The sequence below is a fragment of the Eretmochelys imbricata genome, chromosome 19 (genome assembly GCF_965152235.1).
Source record: "Eretmochelys imbricata isolate rEreImb1 chromosome 19, rEreImb1.hap1, whole genome shotgun sequence".
In the NCBI taxonomy this organism is placed as follows: Eukaryota; Metazoa; Chordata; order Testudines; family Cheloniidae; genus Eretmochelys; species Eretmochelys imbricata.
This window is the reverse complement of record NC_135590.1, coordinates 1,498,547-1,520,574: the sequence shown is the minus strand read 5'-3', so window position 1 is coordinate 1,520,574 and position 22,028 is coordinate 1,498,547. Positions and strand designations below refer to the sequence as shown.

Below are 22,028 nucleotides of genomic sequence, written 5' to 3'. Positions count from 1 at the left end.
GGATATTGCTGCTGAACAGCTGGAGGGGAAAAGGTCCATGTTAGGTACAAAGCCACAGTACAAACAGACTACTCCTCTCACCGCTCGCTGACAACAGAAAATAAAGCAAGATCCAGCCTTTCAACTGGGGAGGTCTCCTCCAGGATTCATCTAAACATGATCTATAAACAATTGAAAAGACGAGTTTTGAGAACCTCTCGCACTCTCTGCCTGGTATGCTGCTCATTTATCATTGTGCTGAAATGGAATCCCCTCTAAAAGATATAACGGCCGCTTGTTTACTTAAATACAGAGTGGATGATGGGCCCAAAGGCCTTGCTGTCAGCACGGCAGGCACGGAGAGCTTCGTGCAGCTCTGGAACGGGGACAACTATGCGGCTCCCACGTTCTGAACCCCGCCAAAACTGCACTAGGGCAGGTGGGCCAAAAAGAGAATTCCAGTAGCTTTTCCTAGAATTGCAACTGCATGGACTTGTGTTTCCGAAATACAATGAGCACTCTTCCCAGCTAGCCGGCAAGACGGGTGTGTGAGGTGATGCAGCCAGTCACATCAGGTGGCCATGTGTGACCTCGGAAGGTGTCAGCACATTACGTGTTGGGGGCAGCTCTCCCCCAGTGCATGTTCTTCTGAGAAGCACTGGTTGCTTTCGCACTCTGCGACAGCCAGGACGCAGAGCGGGAACAAAAGAGGTGTAATAATAATGGTAAACCAAAACCTGCTGAGTGCTAGGGATCAGCTGGGGGGCAGGTCAGCTCACCCTGATCCCCCCTGGGGGCAGGACAGCTTGCCCCTGACACCCCCAGGAGGGTGGGCAGCTTGCCCAGGATACTGCCCTATGGGGCAAGGCAGCTCGCCTGGGCCCATCCCTCGGGAGCAGTGATTTCGGCTGGATCTTAAAGGGATGAAGAAGGGTCTGCAAATATCTACACCAAGGGATGCACACTTTGAAAGATCAGACCAGTGGGGCAAGCAGAATTCATTTCTTACCAGTATGCTGCACCAGCTGGGGGGGGGTCACGTGGCCTCCCCACATGACCCCCCCACGGGACTCCTCACATGAACCCACCCCGCCCCCAGCCTGGGGCCCCACACTCTCCCCTTCCGCTCCCCATGATCCATCCCACGTTACCTGAGGGGATCTCTGTCTCCTCCTGCTGCGCCAGAGACTTCTGAACCGCAGGCCTCTCTGGAACCACAGGGGCGAAAGGAGCAGAACATGGGGCAGCCCCACGACAGCAGCTCCTCCAGTGCGGCTCTAGCGCCCCCAGCCCTGTCCTCCAGTGGGGCTGCCTACAGACCCCAGACAGGAGATGCTAGTCGCAGCTGCGTGGAAGGGCTGTGGGGCCGCCGTTCTGCTCCTCCCGTGTCTTTCCAGTACGGCGGACGGGCTAGAAATAGCTCACTGGTACGGCCTACTGGCTATAAATAGCTCACTGGTACAGCGGACCAGCTATAAATAGCTCACTGGTATGGCGTACCGGACCGGACCTCCCTCCTTGCACCACTGGATAAGTCTGAATACTATGCAGCCTCACTACAGTGCTTTGGGTAAAATCCACCCTGTGCACAGGGGCTGCACAAAGTGTGTGCGCACTGCTTCAGTCTCCTGGAAGCCCTGTGGCCACAGGCCTCGTATTGCACAGTGGTGAATTTCACCCGGGAGATTAAATCTTTGCTGAGAAGTGGGGAGACCTAGACAGTGCTGGTGCTAATTCTGAGCCAGTCCAACTGGCGACATGCCGATGAATGGTTTTCTAATGGATGTAAAGGTTCTGAACATTTTGCCCCCTGCAGAGACGGGACCGCACGGCTTTTCTCCATTAGGTTAGGGAGGAGTCTGCACAAAGGCATCAGCACCTTCCTCAGTCCAGCACAGAATCCTTTCAGCTGCGACTGTTGTCAGAATCGCAATATCAAACAGCCTGTGGTTTGCTGTAACCTCTAATTTTCTCAACTTGCTGCATGATGGGAAATTCCCGATGGGACTTATTGAACACAGATGGGGATTGTGCAAGTGAATGACGACTGATTTGTGGCTAGGATGCAGCTGGCAACATTTTCTGAGATTTTCTTAAAGCTTTTATGAGTTTTCCTTCTGCAAGCAAGGCCCTGCCCCACGGGCCACCAGCTTCTGCGGGGGCTGAGCCATGAACCATACGCTCGGAAATTTGGTTGTCATTTTGTTGGATTTTTTTTTAATTTGAAATAAATTTTTGAAGCCATTTCAGGGCAGACATCTCTGACCTCTTCTCACAAAGGTTTAACATATATTCTCTTACAGCTTAAAACACAAAATAAAGGAAGGGAGAATAGAAACAGGCCACTGCCTTTGCATGATTCCAGATCCTTTGATTTGGAATAGGAGCAAATCAGTTCTAGTCTCTGGCTGAAGCTGCGTTATGCTGGGGTTTACATGGCTGGCTTCTATTTGAGACATTTAATCAGGAATATTTGCATCACTGCCCTCCACTCTGGTTCACACTTTCTCCCCAGCTTCCCATTGTAAAGTCCTTGGCATTTAAGCTTCATCTCTCATATTTTCTTACTCCTCTTCTTAGAAGTTTGCTCTTTGCAGTCTATGTTGCGTATGTGTGTGGTCTCCGTCAGTCTTTGTGTGTGTGTGTGTGTGTGTGTGTGTGTGTGTGTGTGTGTGTGTGTAGTTTCTGTGTCTGTCTGTCTATCTTTCTGATTGTGTCTGTTGTGTAGCAGTGCTCTGGTTCAATAAAGCTTTCATATACATAGCAGCAATGAACTCTTGCCATCATGTGACTGTAAAGGGGCAGCTATTGAGCAGGGCTAGCTGGAGTCATGGGGACCACAGTCCCTCTCTGTTGGCCTTTCCTTTTCTTGGTGCCAGATTTAGCATCTTTGGTGTCTTTCCGGTTTCTGTTTCCATTTGTGTTATCTTGCTCTTCCTTTCTCTTCCTTTTTCCTGAAACCAAGCAAAGGAGCAAAAATGAGACTATCGAATGGAATGCTGGCTGATCACAGAGCTGAGCACTGTCACTGCCTTGTGACCAGCAGGCATGCTGGCCCAATGGCTAGTGAGTGCTGACATTGCCTCGTGACCAGCTTGCACGCTGCAGGCCTGTGTTTCTCCTGCTCTCTGAGGCGTTAGGGTGGTTGAAGTGCACGCCCTTGAGCTCAGTATTATTTGTGTTCACAGAGGGGTGAGATGACTGAAATTCTAATTTGGTTTTGTAATTTTCCATCTCTGGCAGGGCATTCAGAGCCGGCATTTGCTGAGGTTACAGGCCAGACTCCTTAGCATGATTGGAAGATTCCTTTGTGCATTTGAGAGCCACTAAACTCAACGTCTGCCTTTTCCCCTCTGCTCCTTATTGTCTTCTGCCTGGAGGGTTAGGCACTATCCAGAACGGGGCTCCCCAGAGCAGCCAGCACAACTGCAGTCCTAATGCAATCCGGAGGGGAATGAACAAGCCATCAGCCTCCATGAGTTCACAAGTCCAGTGACTATGAGGAACAGCAAAGAAAACACAACATTCTGCAAAGGGGGCTAGAGAAGAACCATCCATCACATTGACAGGTTTCAGAGGAGCAGCCGTGTTAGTCTGTATTCGCAAAAAGAAAAAGAGTACTTGTGGCACCTTAGAGACTAACCAATTTATTTGAGCATAAGCTTTCGTGAGCTACAGCTCACTTCATCGGATGCATTCAGTGGAAAATACAGTGAGGAGATTTATATACACACAGAACATGAAAAAATGGGTGTTTATCATGCACACTGTAAGGGGAGTAGAGACTGGGAGTGGTTGAGTCATTACATAAAGTAAAACTATTTCCCCTTGTTTATTCCCACCCGCCCCCCACTGTTCCTCAGACGTTCTTGTTAACTGCTAGAAATAGCCCACCTTGATTATCACTACAAAGGGTTTTCTCCCCTCCCCCCACTCTCCTGCTGGTAATAGCTCATCTTAAGTGATCACTCTCCTTACAGTGTGCATGATAAACACCCATTTTTTCATGTTCTGTGTGTATATAAATCTCCTCACTGTATTTTCCACTGAATGCATCTGATGAAGTGGGCTGTAGCTCACGAAAGCTTATGCTCAAATAAATTGGTTAGTCTCTAAGGTGCCACAAGTCCTCCTTTTCTTCATCCATCACGTTGTAAGTGGACCAACCATCTACCAACCATCACATTGTAAGTGGACTATGAGCTCCAGCCCTTGGTGTGTTCTCTGTCTCCAGTGAAGAAGCTAATGGAATAAGAATGCCAACATACAGCAGACACGGCAAGCTGTGTCCAGGGACAATTTTTTAAGCTTGATCCTATTAGAAACTAACCGCTCAGTGGCTCATTCTGTTTTTACAGCCAGGGGTTCTTTCTAGTTGTCATGTTGCACACCGGCCCTGAAAGGCTTTTGGCAGGGCCGCGTTCCTATGAAAGGCAAACTGGACACACACTGTAAAGAGCAAGGCAAGACGCTCAGTGCCTCATGACATTGCATGAAACACATCACAGCTGCTCACATCCGTCAGTTCGGGCTGTGGCAAGGAGGATCAGGCAGCACAGACGTGCCTGTCCTGTGGAGGTGCAGCACAAAGCAGGGCCTATTTGGGGGCTGTAAGGCCCAGCAGGTCTCAATCCTGGACCTACAGGGCTGCCAGGCAGCGGGCATCTCCAGGCTGCCACCCAGTCTGCGCTCCACTGCCCATGATCCGCTGAGAACACAGACTGGGGAAGTCCCTCCTCAAGGGGTCTGATATGGGGCAGCCTGGTGGTTCCCGATTGGTTCCCTGCCCTATATAAACCAAGGAGCATTCCAGGAAGTCCAGGCAGCAGCATGGATCTCAGGTAGCTGCCGGGACCATTCCTGCTCCTGGCTCCTGAGTGCCTGGCCTTGCCCTCAGCTTGGTTTGGACTTCACCTTCCACCTCAGCACCTGAAACTGGATTCTGACCTTCGGTATCAACCCCAGCCTGGAACCTGACTACGAACGCAGTCTACGACTTCCAGCCCCAGGTTCCCCCTGCTCTGACCCTGGGTCTCGACTGCCCTTGCCAGGTTCCTGACCGGGCCTTGTTTGTTACATCCTGCAGAGAAACTACATGTTAATGCCAAACAAACAGAATGTGTCCCCAAAGGGAGAGGGTGAAATGCCCTGCCATCAGCTCACCTTCAGGGCACTGGTTCTTCTGCACTGTGCATTTCCGGAGCTCCGTGGTGGCAGGACACACAGACACATCTCCAGAGGGAGCCTGCAGAACCTTCCGCGATCGCTCTTCGTTGCCTTTCTTGAAGCCACACAGCTTCCTTTTCTTGGCGCACGGGCCCCAAGGGCCCCACTCGCTCAGTTCACATTGTGCTGCCAGACAGCAAGAGAGTCAGGAGAAAACTACTTTTCCCAGTGCCCCCGACACGTCCCCGGAGCCCTTTCCCTCCCCAGTGCCACCGGCTGCCTGCTCCTCCCAGACAGATCTCTGTCTCCCCCAGAGCTGCCTCTGGCGAGGTGCAATACTCCCACGCACCCCAGCCCAGCCAGAGCTCTAGGGTGGAGCCGCCGGCATTATTCAGAGACTTAAACAATGCGGAAAAATCTATTGTGATGGGAATTTTCTGGGCCTGTTGCGAGACACTTGGAGTCCAAATGCCAGTTCCAGGCTGCACCACACAGGGCTGTGGTGATCAAGGCAGGGACCGCGTAACAAGTCAGTGTGCCTGAGGAGAAGGCTCTGACTGCACCTGGCCTCAGCCAGAAGGTTCAGTGCATCTCTCCCGAGGGGACCATTCCTCCTGGCCCGTTCTCTGCTCCACCTGCAGAGCAGGGTCCTGGAGGCCCAGCAGGGGAATGGGAAGCCTCACTTCGAACATGCCTAGACCCTCAGAGCGCATCACATCTGCCTCTCCTAGAACAAGTCACCACAGTCCCTTCCTGCTTTTTCTACTCACTCTTGTCTCCTAGCCTCACGTGGCCTTTCCCTTTTGGCAACCCCAGATGTGGGTCACTGCAGACCTCACCCACATGAAGCTGGGTGCCAACAATGGGCATGTCTGCACTTTTTGATGTCTGCCTAACCCAAATAACCCCATGGCCGTGGCCTGCATTCTGCCGCACCTCGCACACCTCCCGAATGTCCCTCGTTTTGAGGGACCCCAACCTGCTTAGCCCCCAAGTTCCCCGCATTCCACACAAACACGATGCTCCCTCATTTTCACTGCCGAAAATTATTTACTTTAGAAACAAAGACGGGCGAGACCGAGGAGCCATTCACATGAGGAGGGGAGCCTGCTGCAGTTTAAGTTTCCTGCATGGTTAATTTTTGTGTGTGCTCATATGGGGTCTTTGTCACTCACTGCACCCCACATCTGGGCCTTTAGCAGGTCAGAGGTGTACTCCCCCCACCCCTTCCTGAGGCTATTATAGCCTTGAGTCCATCATTTAGATCGTGAGTCTCAGCAACAGGTGTTTTCAGAGAAGTAACGAACAAACAATGAATCGGGACAGTGGGCTGTAGTATGCCAGAAGGTTTTACACTCCTCCAGGGGGTTGAGTATCTGGCTGTACTTTCACTCATTAGAATGCTGCTGCAGCTAGCCTTGTCCCTTGCAGGGTTTATTGACATCTTCCAAACCACAACTATGCTTTAAGGCAACCGGCACAGAAAACCGATCACGCATTTTGCAACTAAATATTAAATTGGCAAGGGCGGAGAGTTTCCTGCAGAGTTAAGCCCCTGACTGTTTGTTGTTTTTTGCAGATGCAAATATGGCACCAGTGAAGAACAAATGAAGAGGCAGATTCTGGTTTGCCTGGCTTTGCACAGCACAGCTGGGATGCAGGGAGGGGGGTTGAGGTGCATGTCTTACAGGGAAAATCTGTCTCCAGGCAGGAAAGATCACATATACACTCTGTGTTTCCTGGGAGGAAAGACTATAGCTCCCCCAGTTTTACTAGGATGTTCTCATAGGGAAAAGAAAACTTTTCAACAATGTCAGCTGGAATTTCTTGTCTGTTGCCGAACCCTTCAGGTACCTCCAGGTCATCTAGCCCAGTGCTTGTCAAGCTATCTGATGCGGGGGACCAGCAATTTTTTTTCCCAATGTGCGCGCGGACTGGCAGCAGGTGGCTCATGGACCGGCACCGGTCTGCGGACCACCACTTTGAGTAGCACTGCTCTAGAATGCACCTGCTGAGCTGTTAATTGTTCCATTCACATACTTGCTGGGTTACCCACTCTGGCACCCCAGCAGGTCACTGCTGTTCATGGGACGTCACTGAAATGCAGCAGGGTGATGGAGGAGCAGCAGGGAAAGCGGGCAAGGATTAATACGCTGTTGCATACAGACAGGCAGCACAAATCTGAGCCTTCAGAATGCTACAGGACCCGGCAGAAAAATCAATCGCTCTAACAGCTTTAATGCCACTTACCAGGACTGCTGCACTCCATGGTGCCATTGGCAGCAGAGTAGCCGTCTGGGCAGGTGGAATAACATCTCCCTTTGTGCAAGTACAAACCTTCCTTACATTTGGTGCAAAAGTTTCGGCTGAAACAGGCCTCACAGTTCTCAATTTTGCATTCTGGGGAGGAAAAAGGGGAAAAAAAACAGCCACATAGTTTGAATTCTACCCCCAGGGCCAAAATCAGCAGATCCATGGATATGATCGAAAAGCAACTCCCGGCAGGCTTCTGTGGCCTTTAGGTACTGAAAGTGGAAAGTGCGTATTGCAGTCAAGTTACATTTCAAGGTGGAGACTGGGCACCATCTGCTGGAGAGGGGAAGGGAAGAGTGGAGCTATGCAAAGGGGAGAACTAGATACCCCACTAGAGAGCCCTCCTGGCCCACGAAATCTGCAAACAGCCAGTGTATGTCTCTGAGCACTCTGCCAGGCCTGGTGGTGCTACCACGAAGGAAACTGGTTTCCTTCTGCCATTGCCCCTTGCAAGATAGAGCCACTCTGCTGAAGTTACCACATCAGCAGCAGCCTAGGCTGGGTTATATCTTGGCAATATGATTGCAAGAGGGTTGGGCTCCTGTTTAGTTTGACAGACAATCAGCCAAAATGGAAGAAGACAAGGAGCTGACTCCAGTTTCAGTCACTCCTTACCCAGCTCTAGTGTGGCTACAGAAGCTGCCTGTGGTGCCAGGTTCTATGAAGCTGCTAATGAAATGACCCCAGGATTGTTCATAGGTCCAACTCACTCACTGGTGTTTCAGTCGGCCCAGCCCCTTGCAATGGAAGACAGACAGACCCAGGCCAAAAACCCAATTCATTACGGATGGGCAGACAAAGGAAGAGGTGGTGTCTGTGGCAATGGTTCCCCAGATACCGCACAAGATCCTGGAAGTAAGAGCATGCCCACCTCAAGAGGTCAGCTACGACACCAATGTGTTAGCATCACTTCGACCCGGTGGGTAAGCCAGACAATTCACACAACAAAATAAGAAATGCCCAAATTAGAGACTGTGTCTCTAAGTCTTTCTGTTTGACAGTTCACTGCTTCAGCCCTTCGCCCCCCCCACCCCCGCCCCATGCCCACCTTGTAAAGACCCATGATAGCAACCTGACCCTGGCTGATGGGTCCGTGAGGACATTTTGTCTGTCACTGGCTGAGGCTCTCCGTGGTTTAAGCATAACGTTTAACATACGTTGGGCCAGACGTTTAGTTGGTGTAACTGGGGGTAGCTCCATTGACTTGAGCAGAGTTGCACCAATTTACACTCTCTTGCAGTAGTTCCAAGCCACATTTCAGCACTTCCCACCTAATTTCTGCAATTTCCAGTTCCTAACAAGAATGACTGCAGTCAGCTCCTAGCTTAGATCCCGGGGGACCCTGACCAAAGACACAGTAGCCAAAACTCAAGTCAAAAGCTGAGAGAAGGGGCTGATGTCCAAACTAACCGATGCCGGACAGGCTTTTCAGGCCATCATTACGTGAGTGTCCATTGATGTATCTCTCTCTGTAGGACAATCTGTGCGTGCTCTTTCCCACCTTAGAGAAACTCACTGCGCTACTTCTACTGACCCTGGCTTGGTAGGAGCTATTAGGTGGTACTGGGAAAGCCTAAGGCACCTCGGCTCATGCTATTGCTTCTTAATCTGTTTCAAATAAACCCCTATGGGACATTGCATTCGTGGGTGGAAATGCAGCCACCTCTGCAGGGAAGAGAACTGCATTCCCATCTCAGGTGCAAAACGGGATAAATCTCTCTTCTGCTCTCATGCCGCATTCAGGGCTGCAAGCAGCAAATCGCAAAGGGATCCCTTTCTATGGATATTCTCTGGGCAAGTCACTTTCCCGCTCTGGGCCTGTTCCCCCATCCATATAATGGGGATATTACCCCTGATCCACATCCTGGGGGCAGGCAAGGGTTGACTCACTGCAAGCCCTGGATGTGAGGACCTGTAAGTGCAGAGCATGGTTTTGTATCTTTCTCTCTCCCAGGCCCTGGCACGTACTGATGCATTTGTTCATGTCTGGATTGCGAACGCCGAAGTACCCCAGCGGACAGGATGGCAGGCAGATCCCGATCTGTCGGATGTCGTTCCTCTCCAGCAGTATGAAGAGTTTGGGGGAACATTTCAGGCACCCGTTGAACTCAGAGCACAAGTCACAGCCTTTCGCACAGCCCTGGCTCACCTCGGTACTGACTGAAAAGGCAAGAGAGATACCCGCAGGTTAACAAACACATTGCAGAGCAGCAAGATTGTCCAGGGAACTGGCTGTAACAACAGCAGCTTGCTATACGGCCCACTCTCGCGCTGGCTTCCATCTGCTATTCAGGTTTATAAAACGTGTTCATGTGGTTAGTGGACTCAGCCCTTGTGGCCAAGTGTCTGCAAGACACAACCTATCCCTCACCCCCAACCCAATCTGGGCCCTTTGGCGGTCTCAGCAAAGAGTCCCCGGGCTGGATCGGCAAGAAGACTGAGCCCTCCTCCAGGCCAGCACTCCTCTCTCCAGTTGGCAAGGGGTAGCACATGTAGGAAACTGCCCCTTCTAAAGACAAGTAGAGGATGCTGCCTTTCAGGGCAGACCAGCTGGCGTGGAATTCCTGGAGAGTGGGTCTGGCCCAGGGATCAATAATTAAAGTGTCAAAATAGCCGACAAGCCTTTTGGAATTCTTTGCAAGAAAAATTCTCAGGCATCAGAATGGACGAAATGGCTCAGGCCTGAGATAATCTGGTCGCTCAAACCCTGACCTCCCAGCCCCCATTTCCGAGTCCCCCTTTGTCTCTGTCTCCTATTTTCCCCTCACTTCAACCTTTTCTTTGTGGGACAGCAGGCCAGATGTGGCTCCAGAATAAACATTTCAGACAGGAGTGTTCCCGAGCTCCAGCTTTAGATCTGCCCAGGCTCTGTGGTGAAACACATGGCAGAGTTACTAGGTGTGACATCGCAGTATGGATGGCGCCTTGGCCGCACCAACATGTGGACAATAGGGGAAATGTAGAAGAATTATGATTAAACAATGGGAGAGGAGGATGTTCCAGTGGGTGTCAACAGGCACAAATCTGTCCAACATGGGAGTTGTCAGAAAGAAGAGATTACAGGAAAACCCTTCGCTATGCGTGTTCCTGAGCTAACCCAATCTGTCTTCTGTTTGGTGAAACCCGCTTCATATCAGCCTGTCAAACCCCAACCTTTCACCACCCCAAGCCAACCTTCAGCAGAGCTGTGCCTCCCTGGCCAAATGCAACCTCATACCAGTGAGAATGTAACCTGAAAAGTGCAAGCCCATCATTAATTTGGTCAGGATTCAATGCTAAACTTCCAATGGATAACAGAGGATGGGACACTCTGGGAGACAAGAGAAGCCCCCTGAGATGAGGGAATCAGACAGAGTCCTATTGTCCCATCTAACCTGATGTTCCTTCTAAGCAGACGTTACTGTTGCTAAGTCAGGGATGGGGTGGAGAGGATGGAGTGTGAGCACTGACACATGCCCGGAGATATAATGGTTTAGGTACATGCCTCTGGAGAACCCAGATTCAAATCCCAGCAGGAGATAAACTGGGTCCACCTCTCCGCAATGTTCATGTGTCTTTAGGACAAAACTACTGGCTAATTTGGCCGTTTCTGCTGAAGAGGAAAACCAGGACTCGGCATAGCAAGAGCTGCTGCAGGTCGGGCTGCTGATGGAGGAGCAGAGCTGGGGAGGAGAGGGGAAATGCAGAGCATGCTGCAGCTCAGGGTGGAGGTACATCAGCAGAGCTGGACAGGGAATGCTTGGACAGGGTCTGCCTTGGCTCTCCTCCCTGTTGTAGCTTCTCATTTGAAATTCGCCCCAAAGGCTCCCATTTTAACCGGGATTGACGCTGCCCAGGTTTTGTGCTGGAATGTTCTCAGAGTCACAAGACATCCTTCCTGCCAGAAATGTGACCCAGCTCAAGCTGGCTCCAGAAGAACATTTGAAATCTCCAGTTCCAAAAGCCCCCATGAAGAGAGCTGAATGTTTCTTGTCAGCAAGCAGCCCTGTGTCTTTGGGCCTAATAGCTCACACATCATCTCATGGGAGATGGCACAAATGATCCTGCAGCTTCGAGATGGTTTATTGCTATGTGAAATGCTCCCTAGCACTGGCTCTTAGGTAAGAATGGACCCTTTGCTGGCCAATCAGCACCATCATAGAAAAAAATCCCTCTCTCAGGAGACCTGTCATTAATATTTGATGCAATGAGTGAGCTCATGCTCCAGCTTAAATGCTGCCCAGAGAAAATGAGTCAAACCCAGATAAATAATTGATTGCTCCTGTGGCCATTACAAGCGCTGTTGTCCTTTGTGGCCAAGACACATCTGTTCCTGAGGCCCCTTCCAAGCCTGGCCTGCATCTTCCTCAATGGGACACAAGCATCTGTCAACTCAGCAAGATTTAGCAAGCTCCTTGAGCTAATGCGGCCCAGCATTCTCGGGATCCCGGATTCCCTGGTCAGCACTGGCCTTCATATGTGCTACTGTGAGAAAAACATATTTGGCCGTGAGAAGGTAACGTTTGCAAAACTCCTCTGTGTCCAACTTGCAGCACAAGGGAAAGAGACTTCAAGGATCTTGCCCATTATTCCTCTCCCACCCTTCCAACCCAGGAGGGCTGCATGCACAGCTCACGCCAGAGCCTATCCCATGATGCTCCAGGACCGGCACCCAGACACCACCTTGCTGAGTGCTCGATAGATACCCGGATTAGATAGTCAGAGAGATGGGCTCTCTCCTTCCCTGCCCCCTTCCCCCGGGCTGAGCAGGCTAGAAGAGATGACCAAGGAGTAAGTGATTTGAACTTGCAGCCCAGCATCACACAGCCACTATTCTCAGCCTCGTTTCAGATGCAACTGCAGCAATATCTGGGACGAGTGCGATTGCTTAATACCCAAAAGAGATGGAGTCTCGCACTCTGTCTTGGTCCATACGGATGCATCGGTGGATGGAATCACGCGCCCAAATCTACTTGGGTGGGGAGGGAGTGGGGCTGTTGCACACCTGGTCTGGTTGCTCTGAGCATGGAGATAAATATCATGAAAACAACAGCAGCAATTTGGGCCAGCATCCAAACCCTGTAATAAACCCCGAATAACCACACCACCCCCCCCCCGACTCCCTCACCAAAGCGATTCCATCAGCCCCGCCCAGCGACTCCATCTCCCACTCAGAAATAACACCTGGCCTGGCTTTGGCTACCACTCCTAGAGCATCTGCAGGGGAACACATCTCTGCACGTCCCCAGCCACGCTCCTGAAGTGGGCTGGGAGCATGTGCCTGCAGCAGGCCAAAGTGGGGAGGGTCACATGCCTGCCTTGGCTTATTGCCTGGCTCCTGGAGCAACTCACTCAGCCCAGACTCACACGCCCTCATCCGCCTACAGCCATATACTTTACGGGGAGGTAGCCAGCTCAGCCGAGGAGCATCCTCCCTCATGAGCAGGGTCCTGCCCCAGATAAGCTGGGCTCACATGTCTGCAGACTCCAAAAGGGGAAACCATCCGAATACCTCTCCACACTGCTTGGAGCTGATTCAGGTCCCAAACTTCCTATATAGGTCAGTTACATCAGGCAACAGGGAGCTTTTAGTACCCCCTAAACTGAGACCAGTTCTGAGGCCCTAATCTCAGGCCAAGAAAAATGTCCACTTTCATGTTTGAACATCTTCTGCTTCTAATTATCATAAAAAACTCTGCTTTGTTTTGAAACTAACATTTTTTGCAGGCTAGAATGCAGGTTATTTTTATTAGTTAATTATGTAAGCATTGTCTGTGTTTATAGAACATCTACATCTTTTTGTATTTTAAATACTGCATTTATTATACCTCAAAAGCAAGCACTGGAACGACAGAATCTTTAAATTCCAGGCTAGTAACTGAGCGGCAAGGACTTGGATTCGCAAAGGAAAAGAAAAACCTCACGCTTGCTTCCAGAGCAATTTGCAAACCCCTTAGATCGCTTCAGTAACCTCTGTGCTCTGCCTTATCAGAACCATGCAGCTGCTGATGGCATTTGTTCTGTTTGGGTTACGGAGGCTGTTCTAAGCACAGAAAATGTAACAGAAATCGGAGCAGATTCCTGATTCAACAGAACAAATTCTAATTACTGGTCAGGACTGAATTCTTGCTAACTCTGGGACTTGGCCCCTCCCCCTTTTAGGGCCAAGTTCCCCCTTGTATTGGTGCTGGGGCTCCCACTGAGCTGCATGAGAGGGAGCTACGGGGGAGCGCATGGAGGCAGAATCTGGCCCCTACCTGTAGAGAGGAGATGCAGCTGATTTCATTCTCTCATTGTGCCTGCTCCGGCAGGACAGGAATTTTGCACTGTTTTGTGAAACCCTTTCCCTGTGTTTCGAGCAGCCCTGCTCATCTGTTCCCTGTGCTGATGGATAGGGGCTCTCTTTAAGCGGGGTGACACCTCCCCTCTTCTTTCCCCACGTCTCAGCAGAGCTGCACTGCCCACTGGGGCAGAGAACCACTTCATTTTGACCCTCTTAGCAATGAGCCCACCCTCTGCCTTGATGTTCTGATCCCGCTCTGGAGTGCGGCCAGAGAGCTTGCAGCCCAGCCTCGGGCATACGCGAGCTCCTCTCCCCGTGGTCCCCGAACGCAGTGCTCACTTCTCAGCCCACTTCTCTGTGGCCAGATGCTGAGGTTTTTATCAGCTCTTTCTCCCCAAGTCTTGTTTGCTCAGAGGCATGCTCACTATCACAGTACATGTCACCAACTCGCCTCACGCCCAGAACAGCGAATGACCCACGAGTTTCAAACCGAACATAGTGACTGCTCAATGATCACCGAGCAGAGACACCCAGCTCCGCTCCTGAATGGAAATCGTGCAATGGTTTGTATTAATCAGCCCTGTGCCGCGCAGACAGACGGCTTCAGTGCGGAGCTACAGCCTGGGGCATCTCATCCCAGGGGGTGCTCCACGAGGCTCCGCTGGATACCGGAGCGGTTTGAATCGGGGCTTGGGGTACGTTGTGCTAGAACTCGACATCTCCTCGTATCCGCACCGGCAGCACCACTGCAAGCTTCCCAGCCCGCCTGCCCACTTCCACTGGGCCTCAGCCCTCACCACCAGGGCCCACCTCTGGGGCCAAGAGGGGGATCCCGTTTCTGGTGCAGGAGGCTGGACTGGAGGGGATATGCCCTGATTCCACCCCCCTTCCCCAAGGCCCCATCACCACCTCTTCTCCGCCTCCTCCCCGGAGCAGTGCGCGCACTCTGGCTCCGCTTCTCCCCCTCCCTGGCAAGGGCCATCAGCTGATGGGCGGCAGGAAGGGAGGGGAGGAGGAGGGGCAGGACCTCAGCAGGCTGGGGGAAGAGGCAGGGAAGGAGGAACTTGCCTGCCCTGCAGCAGCAGCCGGCAGGACCAAGCTTCTTCACCCTGCCCTGGGGGGGGCAGGGGGAAGAGCGGGCCTGGGCAGGCAGGATTTTTAATGGCTCGCTGCTGCCTGCCGGGGCAGGGTCCGGCCTGGGTTCGGCAGCGGGCTGAGCGGGGCCGGCGGCTGGGACCCAGCAGGCCTCAGTGTGCCATTAAACATTGGCACGCGTGCCGTAGGTTGCCAACCCCTGGGATACAGCACATCCCCTCGGTCTGCGCTGGGTCAGGAACAGAATGGGGATACCCCCCTGAGAGCAAAATCTCTTGTTTGCTGCAGGCCTGGGCTTGTCCTCTGTGGCTGCGGCCAGGTGGTGCTGCTGCACCAGGTTCCCCAGGCGGAGCTCCCAAAGGGGTGGGAGCGGGCGACGAGACCGAGAAAGCAAGTGGAATCCCTGGGTGTGGGCGCTGGAGGCTCAGGCTCCAGGACAGGACCCAGATGGCTGAATGGCAGCACCCATTCTCTGGCCGCATCGCCCTCTGCGCTGCCCAACTGGGGCTGCTTCAGGAAGCTCACCCTGCATGTTTCCCCAGCTGATCCGCCTGGCTTAGCAGCTGAAAAGGGGAGCTAATTCCCAGCTCGGCCGGCAGCATGGCAACCCTGCCGCGCCCTTCCGGAGAGATGACAGCTTGCATCCAGCCAGATCTCACTCATGCAAGAGAGGCACCGACACTGAGCTCCAGGGCTCTGCTCCCATGGGACACTGAGTCCCAGGCTCTCTGTAACAGGGAGATCGCTTTCCTGCCCCTTCCCTTCTCGGAGGGGGAAATGCTACTTCTGTCCAAACGCGATAGCTGCAGAGGAGCACATGGTTCGGACAGACCCATCCCTTGGGGAGGGTTTAGTAAAGGGGATGCTCTATATCCTAGTAAAGAGGAGAAGATAGAAGTTGATGAAGTACAGGTAGGAACTGAAGAGAAACAGTCAAAGAAAGAGTCCTGTTCAATGACATCACACGAGACAGACAACTAAATATTGACACCTTTTAGAAGTGCTTGGATACAAATGCAAGAAGTCTAAATACTAAGACGGGTGAATCCGAGTGTCTGGTATTTAATGAGGATATTGATATAACAGGCATCACAGAAACTTGGTGGAACGATGCTAATCAATGGGACACGGTAATACCCAAGTACAAAAGACACAGGAATGACAGAGTAGGTTGTGCTGGAGGGGGACTGGCATTATATATGAAGGAAAGCATAGAGTCAAATATAGTAAAAAAAAAAAAGGAATCAAACTGTACCATAGAATCTCTATGGATAGTAATTCCATGCTTGAATAATAAGAATCTAGCAATAGAAATGTACTATCGACCACCTGACCAGGATGGTGACGGTGGTTGTGAAATACTCAGAGAGATTAGAGAGGCTATAAAAACCCATTAATAACGGGGGATTTCAACTATCCCCATATCGTCTGGATACACGTCACCTCAGGACGGGATGCAGAGATAAAATTTCTGGACTCCCTTAACATCTGCTTCTTGGAACAGCTAATCCTGGAACCCACAAGGGAAGAGGCAATTCTTGATTTAGTCCTAAGTGGTACACAGGATCTAGTCCAAGAGATGAATATAGTTGAACTGCTCAGTAATAGTGACCATAATTTAAATTAAATTTAACACCCTTGTGAGGGGGAAATAACTCAGAAACCCACCATGTACCATTTAACTTCAAAAAGGGGAACTAGACAAAAATGAGGAAGCCAAGAGTTACAAAGGGACCTCACAAAACTGGGTGACTGGGCAACAAAACGACAGATAAAATTCAATGCTGATAAATGCAACAGTGGAAAACAGAATCCCAACTAGACATATACAAGGATGGGGTCTAAATTAGCGGTTACCACTCAAGAAAGATCTTGGAGTCATCGTGGAGAGTTCTCTGCAAACATCTGCTTGATGTGCAGCAGCAGTGAAAAATGCCAAAAGAATGTTAGGAACCATAAGGAAAGGATTCAGCGTAGCAGCCGTGTTAGTCTGTATTCGCAAAAAGAAAAGGAGGACTTGTGGCACCTTAGAGACTAACCAATTTATTTGAGCATAAGCTCTCGTGAGCTACAGCTCACTTCATCGGATGCAACATGCATCCGATGAAGTGAGCTGTAGCTCACGAAAGCTTATGCTCAAATAAATTGGTTAGTCTCTAGGGTGCCACAAGTCCTCCTTTTCTTTATAAGGAAAGGGATAGATAATAAGACAGAAAATATCATATTGCCTCTATATAAATCCATGGTACGTCCACACCTTGAATACTGCTTGCGGTTCTGGTTGCCCTATCTCCAAAAGGATATATTGGGATTGGAAAAAGTGCAGAGAAGGGCAACAAAAATGATTAAGGGTGTGGAGCAGCTTTCTTATGAGGGGAGATTAAAAAGACTGGCACTGTTCAGCTTAGAAAAGAGATGGCTATGGGGGAGAGGGGATGTGATAGATCAGGAATGGTGTGGAGAAAGTCAGTAAGGAAGTTCTGTTTACCCCTTCCCGTAATACAAGAACCTGGGGTCACCCACTGAAATTAATAGGCAGCTGGTTCAAAACAAACAAAAGGAAGTATTTCTTCATACAACACACAGTCAATCTGTGGAAACTTGCCAGGGTTATGTTGCGAAGGCCAAAAGTATAACTGGGTTCAAAAAAGAACTAGATAAGTTCATGGAGGATAGGCCCATCAATGGTGATTAGCCACAATGGTCAGGGATGCAACCCCCATGCTCTGGCTGTCCCTAAATCTCTGACTGTCAGAAGTTGGGACTGGGTGACAGGGGATGGATCACTCGATAAGGTGGCCTGTTCTATTCATTCCCTCTGAAGCACCTGGCATCAGCCACTGTTGGAAGACTGGACACTGGGCTAGATGGGCCATTGGTCTGATCCAGCCTGGCTGTTCGTATGTAACAAGGCAGAAAGGGAAGGGCTGTTGTGAGCCCTCAGAGCAGGGGAGAGCACGGGTCCCTGGCTTTCCCACTCCTGGCAGCTTTAACATCTCAGGAGTGCTCCAGCGGGTCCCACAGTTTCCTCAGGGCAGCACCCTCTCTAAGCACCATCTCTTGCCATGTAGCGTTCACACGCAGCAGGAACAGGATCCACACATGGCCCTGATGCAGGATGGGCTGGCAGCGACCATCAGACTGGAAGGGGCCAGGAGGGCAAGGCTTGGCATGCAGCTTCCCAGGTGCGTTATGGATTGGGGGAAGGGGCCAGTGAGTGCTAGCCAGGGAAAAAGGAGGTGGGGAGCCCTGTGGGACAGAGGCCTCACCCTGGATTGGTTCAGAACAGCTCTGTACTTCAGTTCACAGATACAGCCTGCCAATTTGTACTTCCTTCCACAGGTGCTGGAACTAGGGGGGGGGGGGCTGCCGCACCCCCTGGCTTGAAGTGTTTTCCATCATATCCAAGGTTTACAGTTTGATTCAGTGGCTCTCAGCACCCATACTATACAAATTGTTCCACCCCCCTGCTCCCCTCTGTTGGGGGGGTGGGGAGGAGAGAGGAAGACAAGAGAGGGGCATTGGGCCAAATTCCTCCTTGCTGTAACTCTGCTGATGCCCCTGAAGTTGCACCAGGGATCAATATATTTGGGGTAAAGTCCTCCAGGCCAGATGCTTCGGGCATTACTTACAGGCACGGAGGGGTGTGCGTGCAACAATGTCTATAGTGGGAGTGCTGCTGATGGGAAACCATGTATTTGGTGGGGGCAGGAGGAGGTGGCAGCCTCCCCCAAACTCCCCGTGGTTCCAGCACCAATGGCCGACACTGCGTGGCTCGTTCCAGCTGCACACGGAGGGTGTCACCGCAAGGCCAGGGACGCCATGCTTACCCTGCCGCAGGGCCCCCAGGAGTCGCTAGCTCGACACAATGGCAGATATTGCCTCGCTGTGGTGCTGATGGGTGGCCCCCCAGCTAAGAGTGTAATTGAGACCCATTTGGGACTCGTAATTTATAACATTAACCAAGAGAGCACATCTTCCCTGGAGCAAGCAACTGCTGCAGGCATCCCTTAGGACTCACAGACCCGCACTAGCTGGACCAATTTAACTTAAATCAATTAAAAAGCCAGAGTAGTAAAACCAGTGCAAACCCCTGTGTGGATGTTCTCACATCAGTTTAAAACTGGAGATATCAGCTGCTGACTTGCACCTGCACACGTCCTGATGCGGCCGAAGTGACCTGAGAGCATCCACACACAAAGCTGCCCCCATGTCACTACCTCAGTTTAAAATGCACTGTTAGTTAAACGGGAGCAACTCTGTGCAGAGAGCAGGCTGTAAAGCAATAACCAACTCCCACTCCGTCAAACAGCAGCCCCTTTCATGCCATGCTGACTTGCACCAAAATAACTAACTGGGTTTTAAGTCACCCCCCTTTGTTATTTCCATGCAAGTTTGTGTGCAGACCAGGCCTCAGTGCCCCTGTGAGATGCAGCCTCAGCTGCTGAGCCAACCTGGGCCCAGCTGTTAACCCCGACTTGAGAGGCCGGGTACTTACGGCTGAGTCATGCTGGCCGGTGGGCCCAATTGACTTTCACCAGGCTTTAGAGAGGGTGAGGCCAGCTCATTGGGCTTGAGACAAGCAGAGGGTTTTTGCAGGAAGGGCAGAGGGGGAGCGACAGTCTCTGGGCTCTGCCAATCTCAGGCAGGAAGTTTAGGCTTACATGGTCTTATTGCTTTGAGTGACCAGACCAGCCCATCCTCAGAAAACTCAGAGTCTGGGTGCTTTGTTAACAAGGGGCAGGGGCTTGGCCCATTCATAATCCCTGGAGCTGAGGCTAGAGAGGAAATTCCCTTTTTCAGTTTCCCGGGTGCACTCGCCTGCCCTCAGCGCAGTGAATTTTCCTGATTCACCGGCGGCCCCTGTTGCTAGTCTGCTCCTACCTCCCTGCATCCATGCACCTGCCTCTGGTCTCTTCCACACACTCTGTAGCCACCGCAGGCTCTCACTGGCCACCCCTGCCTCTCCTGCTCCCAGGCCTAGAAGCTGCAGGTTCCTTAACAGAAATCTGGAACAGGCCTGCAGGTTGTTACAAACCCAGCACTCTGCGGTGGAGGAAGAGTGGAGCCCAGCGGGTCTCCCTTGAGCTACAAGCTGGGGGCAGGCTTTGGGGGAACGTAAGATCACCGTGTTCCTGCAGAGTCAGAGGAACCAGTTCCTGCTCTGTGCTCAGTAAGGGACAAGGGAACCATCAGTCCAGCCGATAGAAAAAGCTGGGTGCAGAGGAAGCAAACTTATAGATGTTCCCTATCTGACAGCAAGAGAAAGGGACGTATCTTTCCAGTCAGGCTCCTTGTGGGATTTGTTAGGTACTGACGTGGCAAGACACAAACAGCCCCAGCCCCTGCCCTGAGGAGCTTACACAGCCAGGGACTGAGCGACATGTCAAACTGTTACCTTATGTTTTGGGTGCGGTAATGATCCCACGCCTACCACCCCCTTCTGCATTGCTTACCCTGAGCCAGCTTCTCCCTAAACAGCTGCTCCTCCCCGCCCCTGCCCTTTGGGTGCCAGTGAACAACAGGGGCCTGTTACGCACAGACACTGACATTCTGCATCGCGAGAGGGAGTCGGAGAAGAAAAGCATTTCATACATACTTCGTCTTTGCCTCTTGCCCTTCACCACCTTGCTGCTGCCTGTCAGATCCATCAAGCTTAGAAAAACCACCACCAGAAACAGTCCAAGCTGCATAGTAACTTCCCAGTGCCTAGACTGCAGGGTGATCGAGAGTCCGTTCCACAGCGTGGTGTCTGGGTTTGCTCCTGCTACTGTGTCTTGGGCTGGATCAGAACTGAAAGTCTGTACACGATGCCTGGTACGGGACCATATCCGCACACCATAATATCAGCCACAGAAAACTTAGGTGGTAGGTAACATGAGTCTACCTTCAAACCCATAAGGAGCACAGGAGCGTGGATCTAGTCCCATCTGGGGGCTCCCACGCCGTGAGCGTTAGCTGCTTGTAGCTTCCAAACACACACCCACACAAACTGGAAGGGAAAAGGAACAGATTAACCTTATGGAATAATGAATGTTATTTTACGTCTTGTGCATAAACTGCTCAGCAGGACGCTGCGAGAATTAACATACAAGTGCCGAAACAGCAGGCCAGGAGGAATAACAACATCACAGAGCCCTGGAAGGGCAGAAAGGGGGGGGCCCAGGCAGCCGATCTGCAGGGAGGAGATTGACTGGTAATATTACTTCACAGACATATCTGGAAGTTCCTGTTTGCTTAAAAACTAATAGCAACCTATTTCCTTTGACAGGTTTCAGAGGAGCAGCTGTGTTAGTCTGTATCTGCAAAAAGAAAAGGAGGACTTGTGGCAGTCTCTAAGGTGCCACAAGTACTCCTTTTCTATTTCCTTTGAGAAAGTTAACATGACATTGAATAAGGGATGGCCTGTTTCTGGCTAAAATTTACTTAAAGTGCAGCAATCCTGATCACTGCTCATCTGACCGCTACCAGCTTGTAGGTGAGGCTCTTGTAGGCTGCCAGCATCCCAGATGTCTCCCGTCAAGGGGGCCTCATTGAATGTCTTGTGACCTAACGTGGGCAAGTAGCTATTGATGTGATTGTAGCTACTGAGATTTCATGCTGTGCGTAGGGACAGTGCTGCTCATGCTCCCTCACACAGACTAGGTACGATTGTCCCTCGGGCAGGTCAAAACTCAGAGGTTCTGTTCCCCCAGAAATTACAGCATTTTGAAATTTACATTAATCCCAGGTCAGAACCACAAGCCAAAATTTCCTGCACAACAAAATTAAAAAAAACCCACACCTTGGAAATAGCAAAATGACTCTTCTGGCATGTGTCAGTCAGCTCTGCCCGGGACAAGGCTTAGGCCCAACAGGGTCCCAGCCTTAAAACATTGTCATTACCTGGAGAGTGTCCTAGATCATTCAGGTTTTAAAAATCAGAAATAACTGATAAATTCACCAACCCCTGCGCAGGAGTTGCCATTTTAGGGCTGTCTCCTGCCTTCGCTCTGCTGCTACTGCAGATCCAGCCAGCAGAGGAAGCCCAAGTTAATTAACAAACACTATTCTCACAGCTGTGCTGACATCACCGCAGTGAACAGTGATGTACCAGTCGGGAAGCAATGGCGGCATGTGCTCGATGAGGAAAACCATGGCGGTGTGATGGACAGATCAGGGCAAGGGCAACTCCGACAAAAGCAAATTGTTCTGCGCCATTGTCTATAATAGG

General features: G+C 51.2%; 1 protein-coding gene across 1 annotated transcript; it reads right to left on the bottom strand.

The window, feature by feature from the left end:
- Window positions 1-2,784: 2,784 nt before the first annotated feature.
- RSPO1 (R-spondin 1) lies at window positions 2,785-20,508 on the bottom strand. The gene is made up of 5 exons (XM_077837984.1): window positions 20,415-20,508; window positions 9,427-9,618; window positions 7,396-7,545; window positions 5,143-5,331; window positions 2,785-2,933 (listed from the first exon to the last, which is right to left on the bottom strand). The coding sequence occupies exons 1-5, from the start codon at window positions 20,506-20,508 to the stop codon at window positions 2,785-2,787; spliced, it is 774 nt and encodes a 257-aa protein (XP_077694110.1).
- Window positions 20,509-22,028: the final 1,520 nt, after the last annotated feature.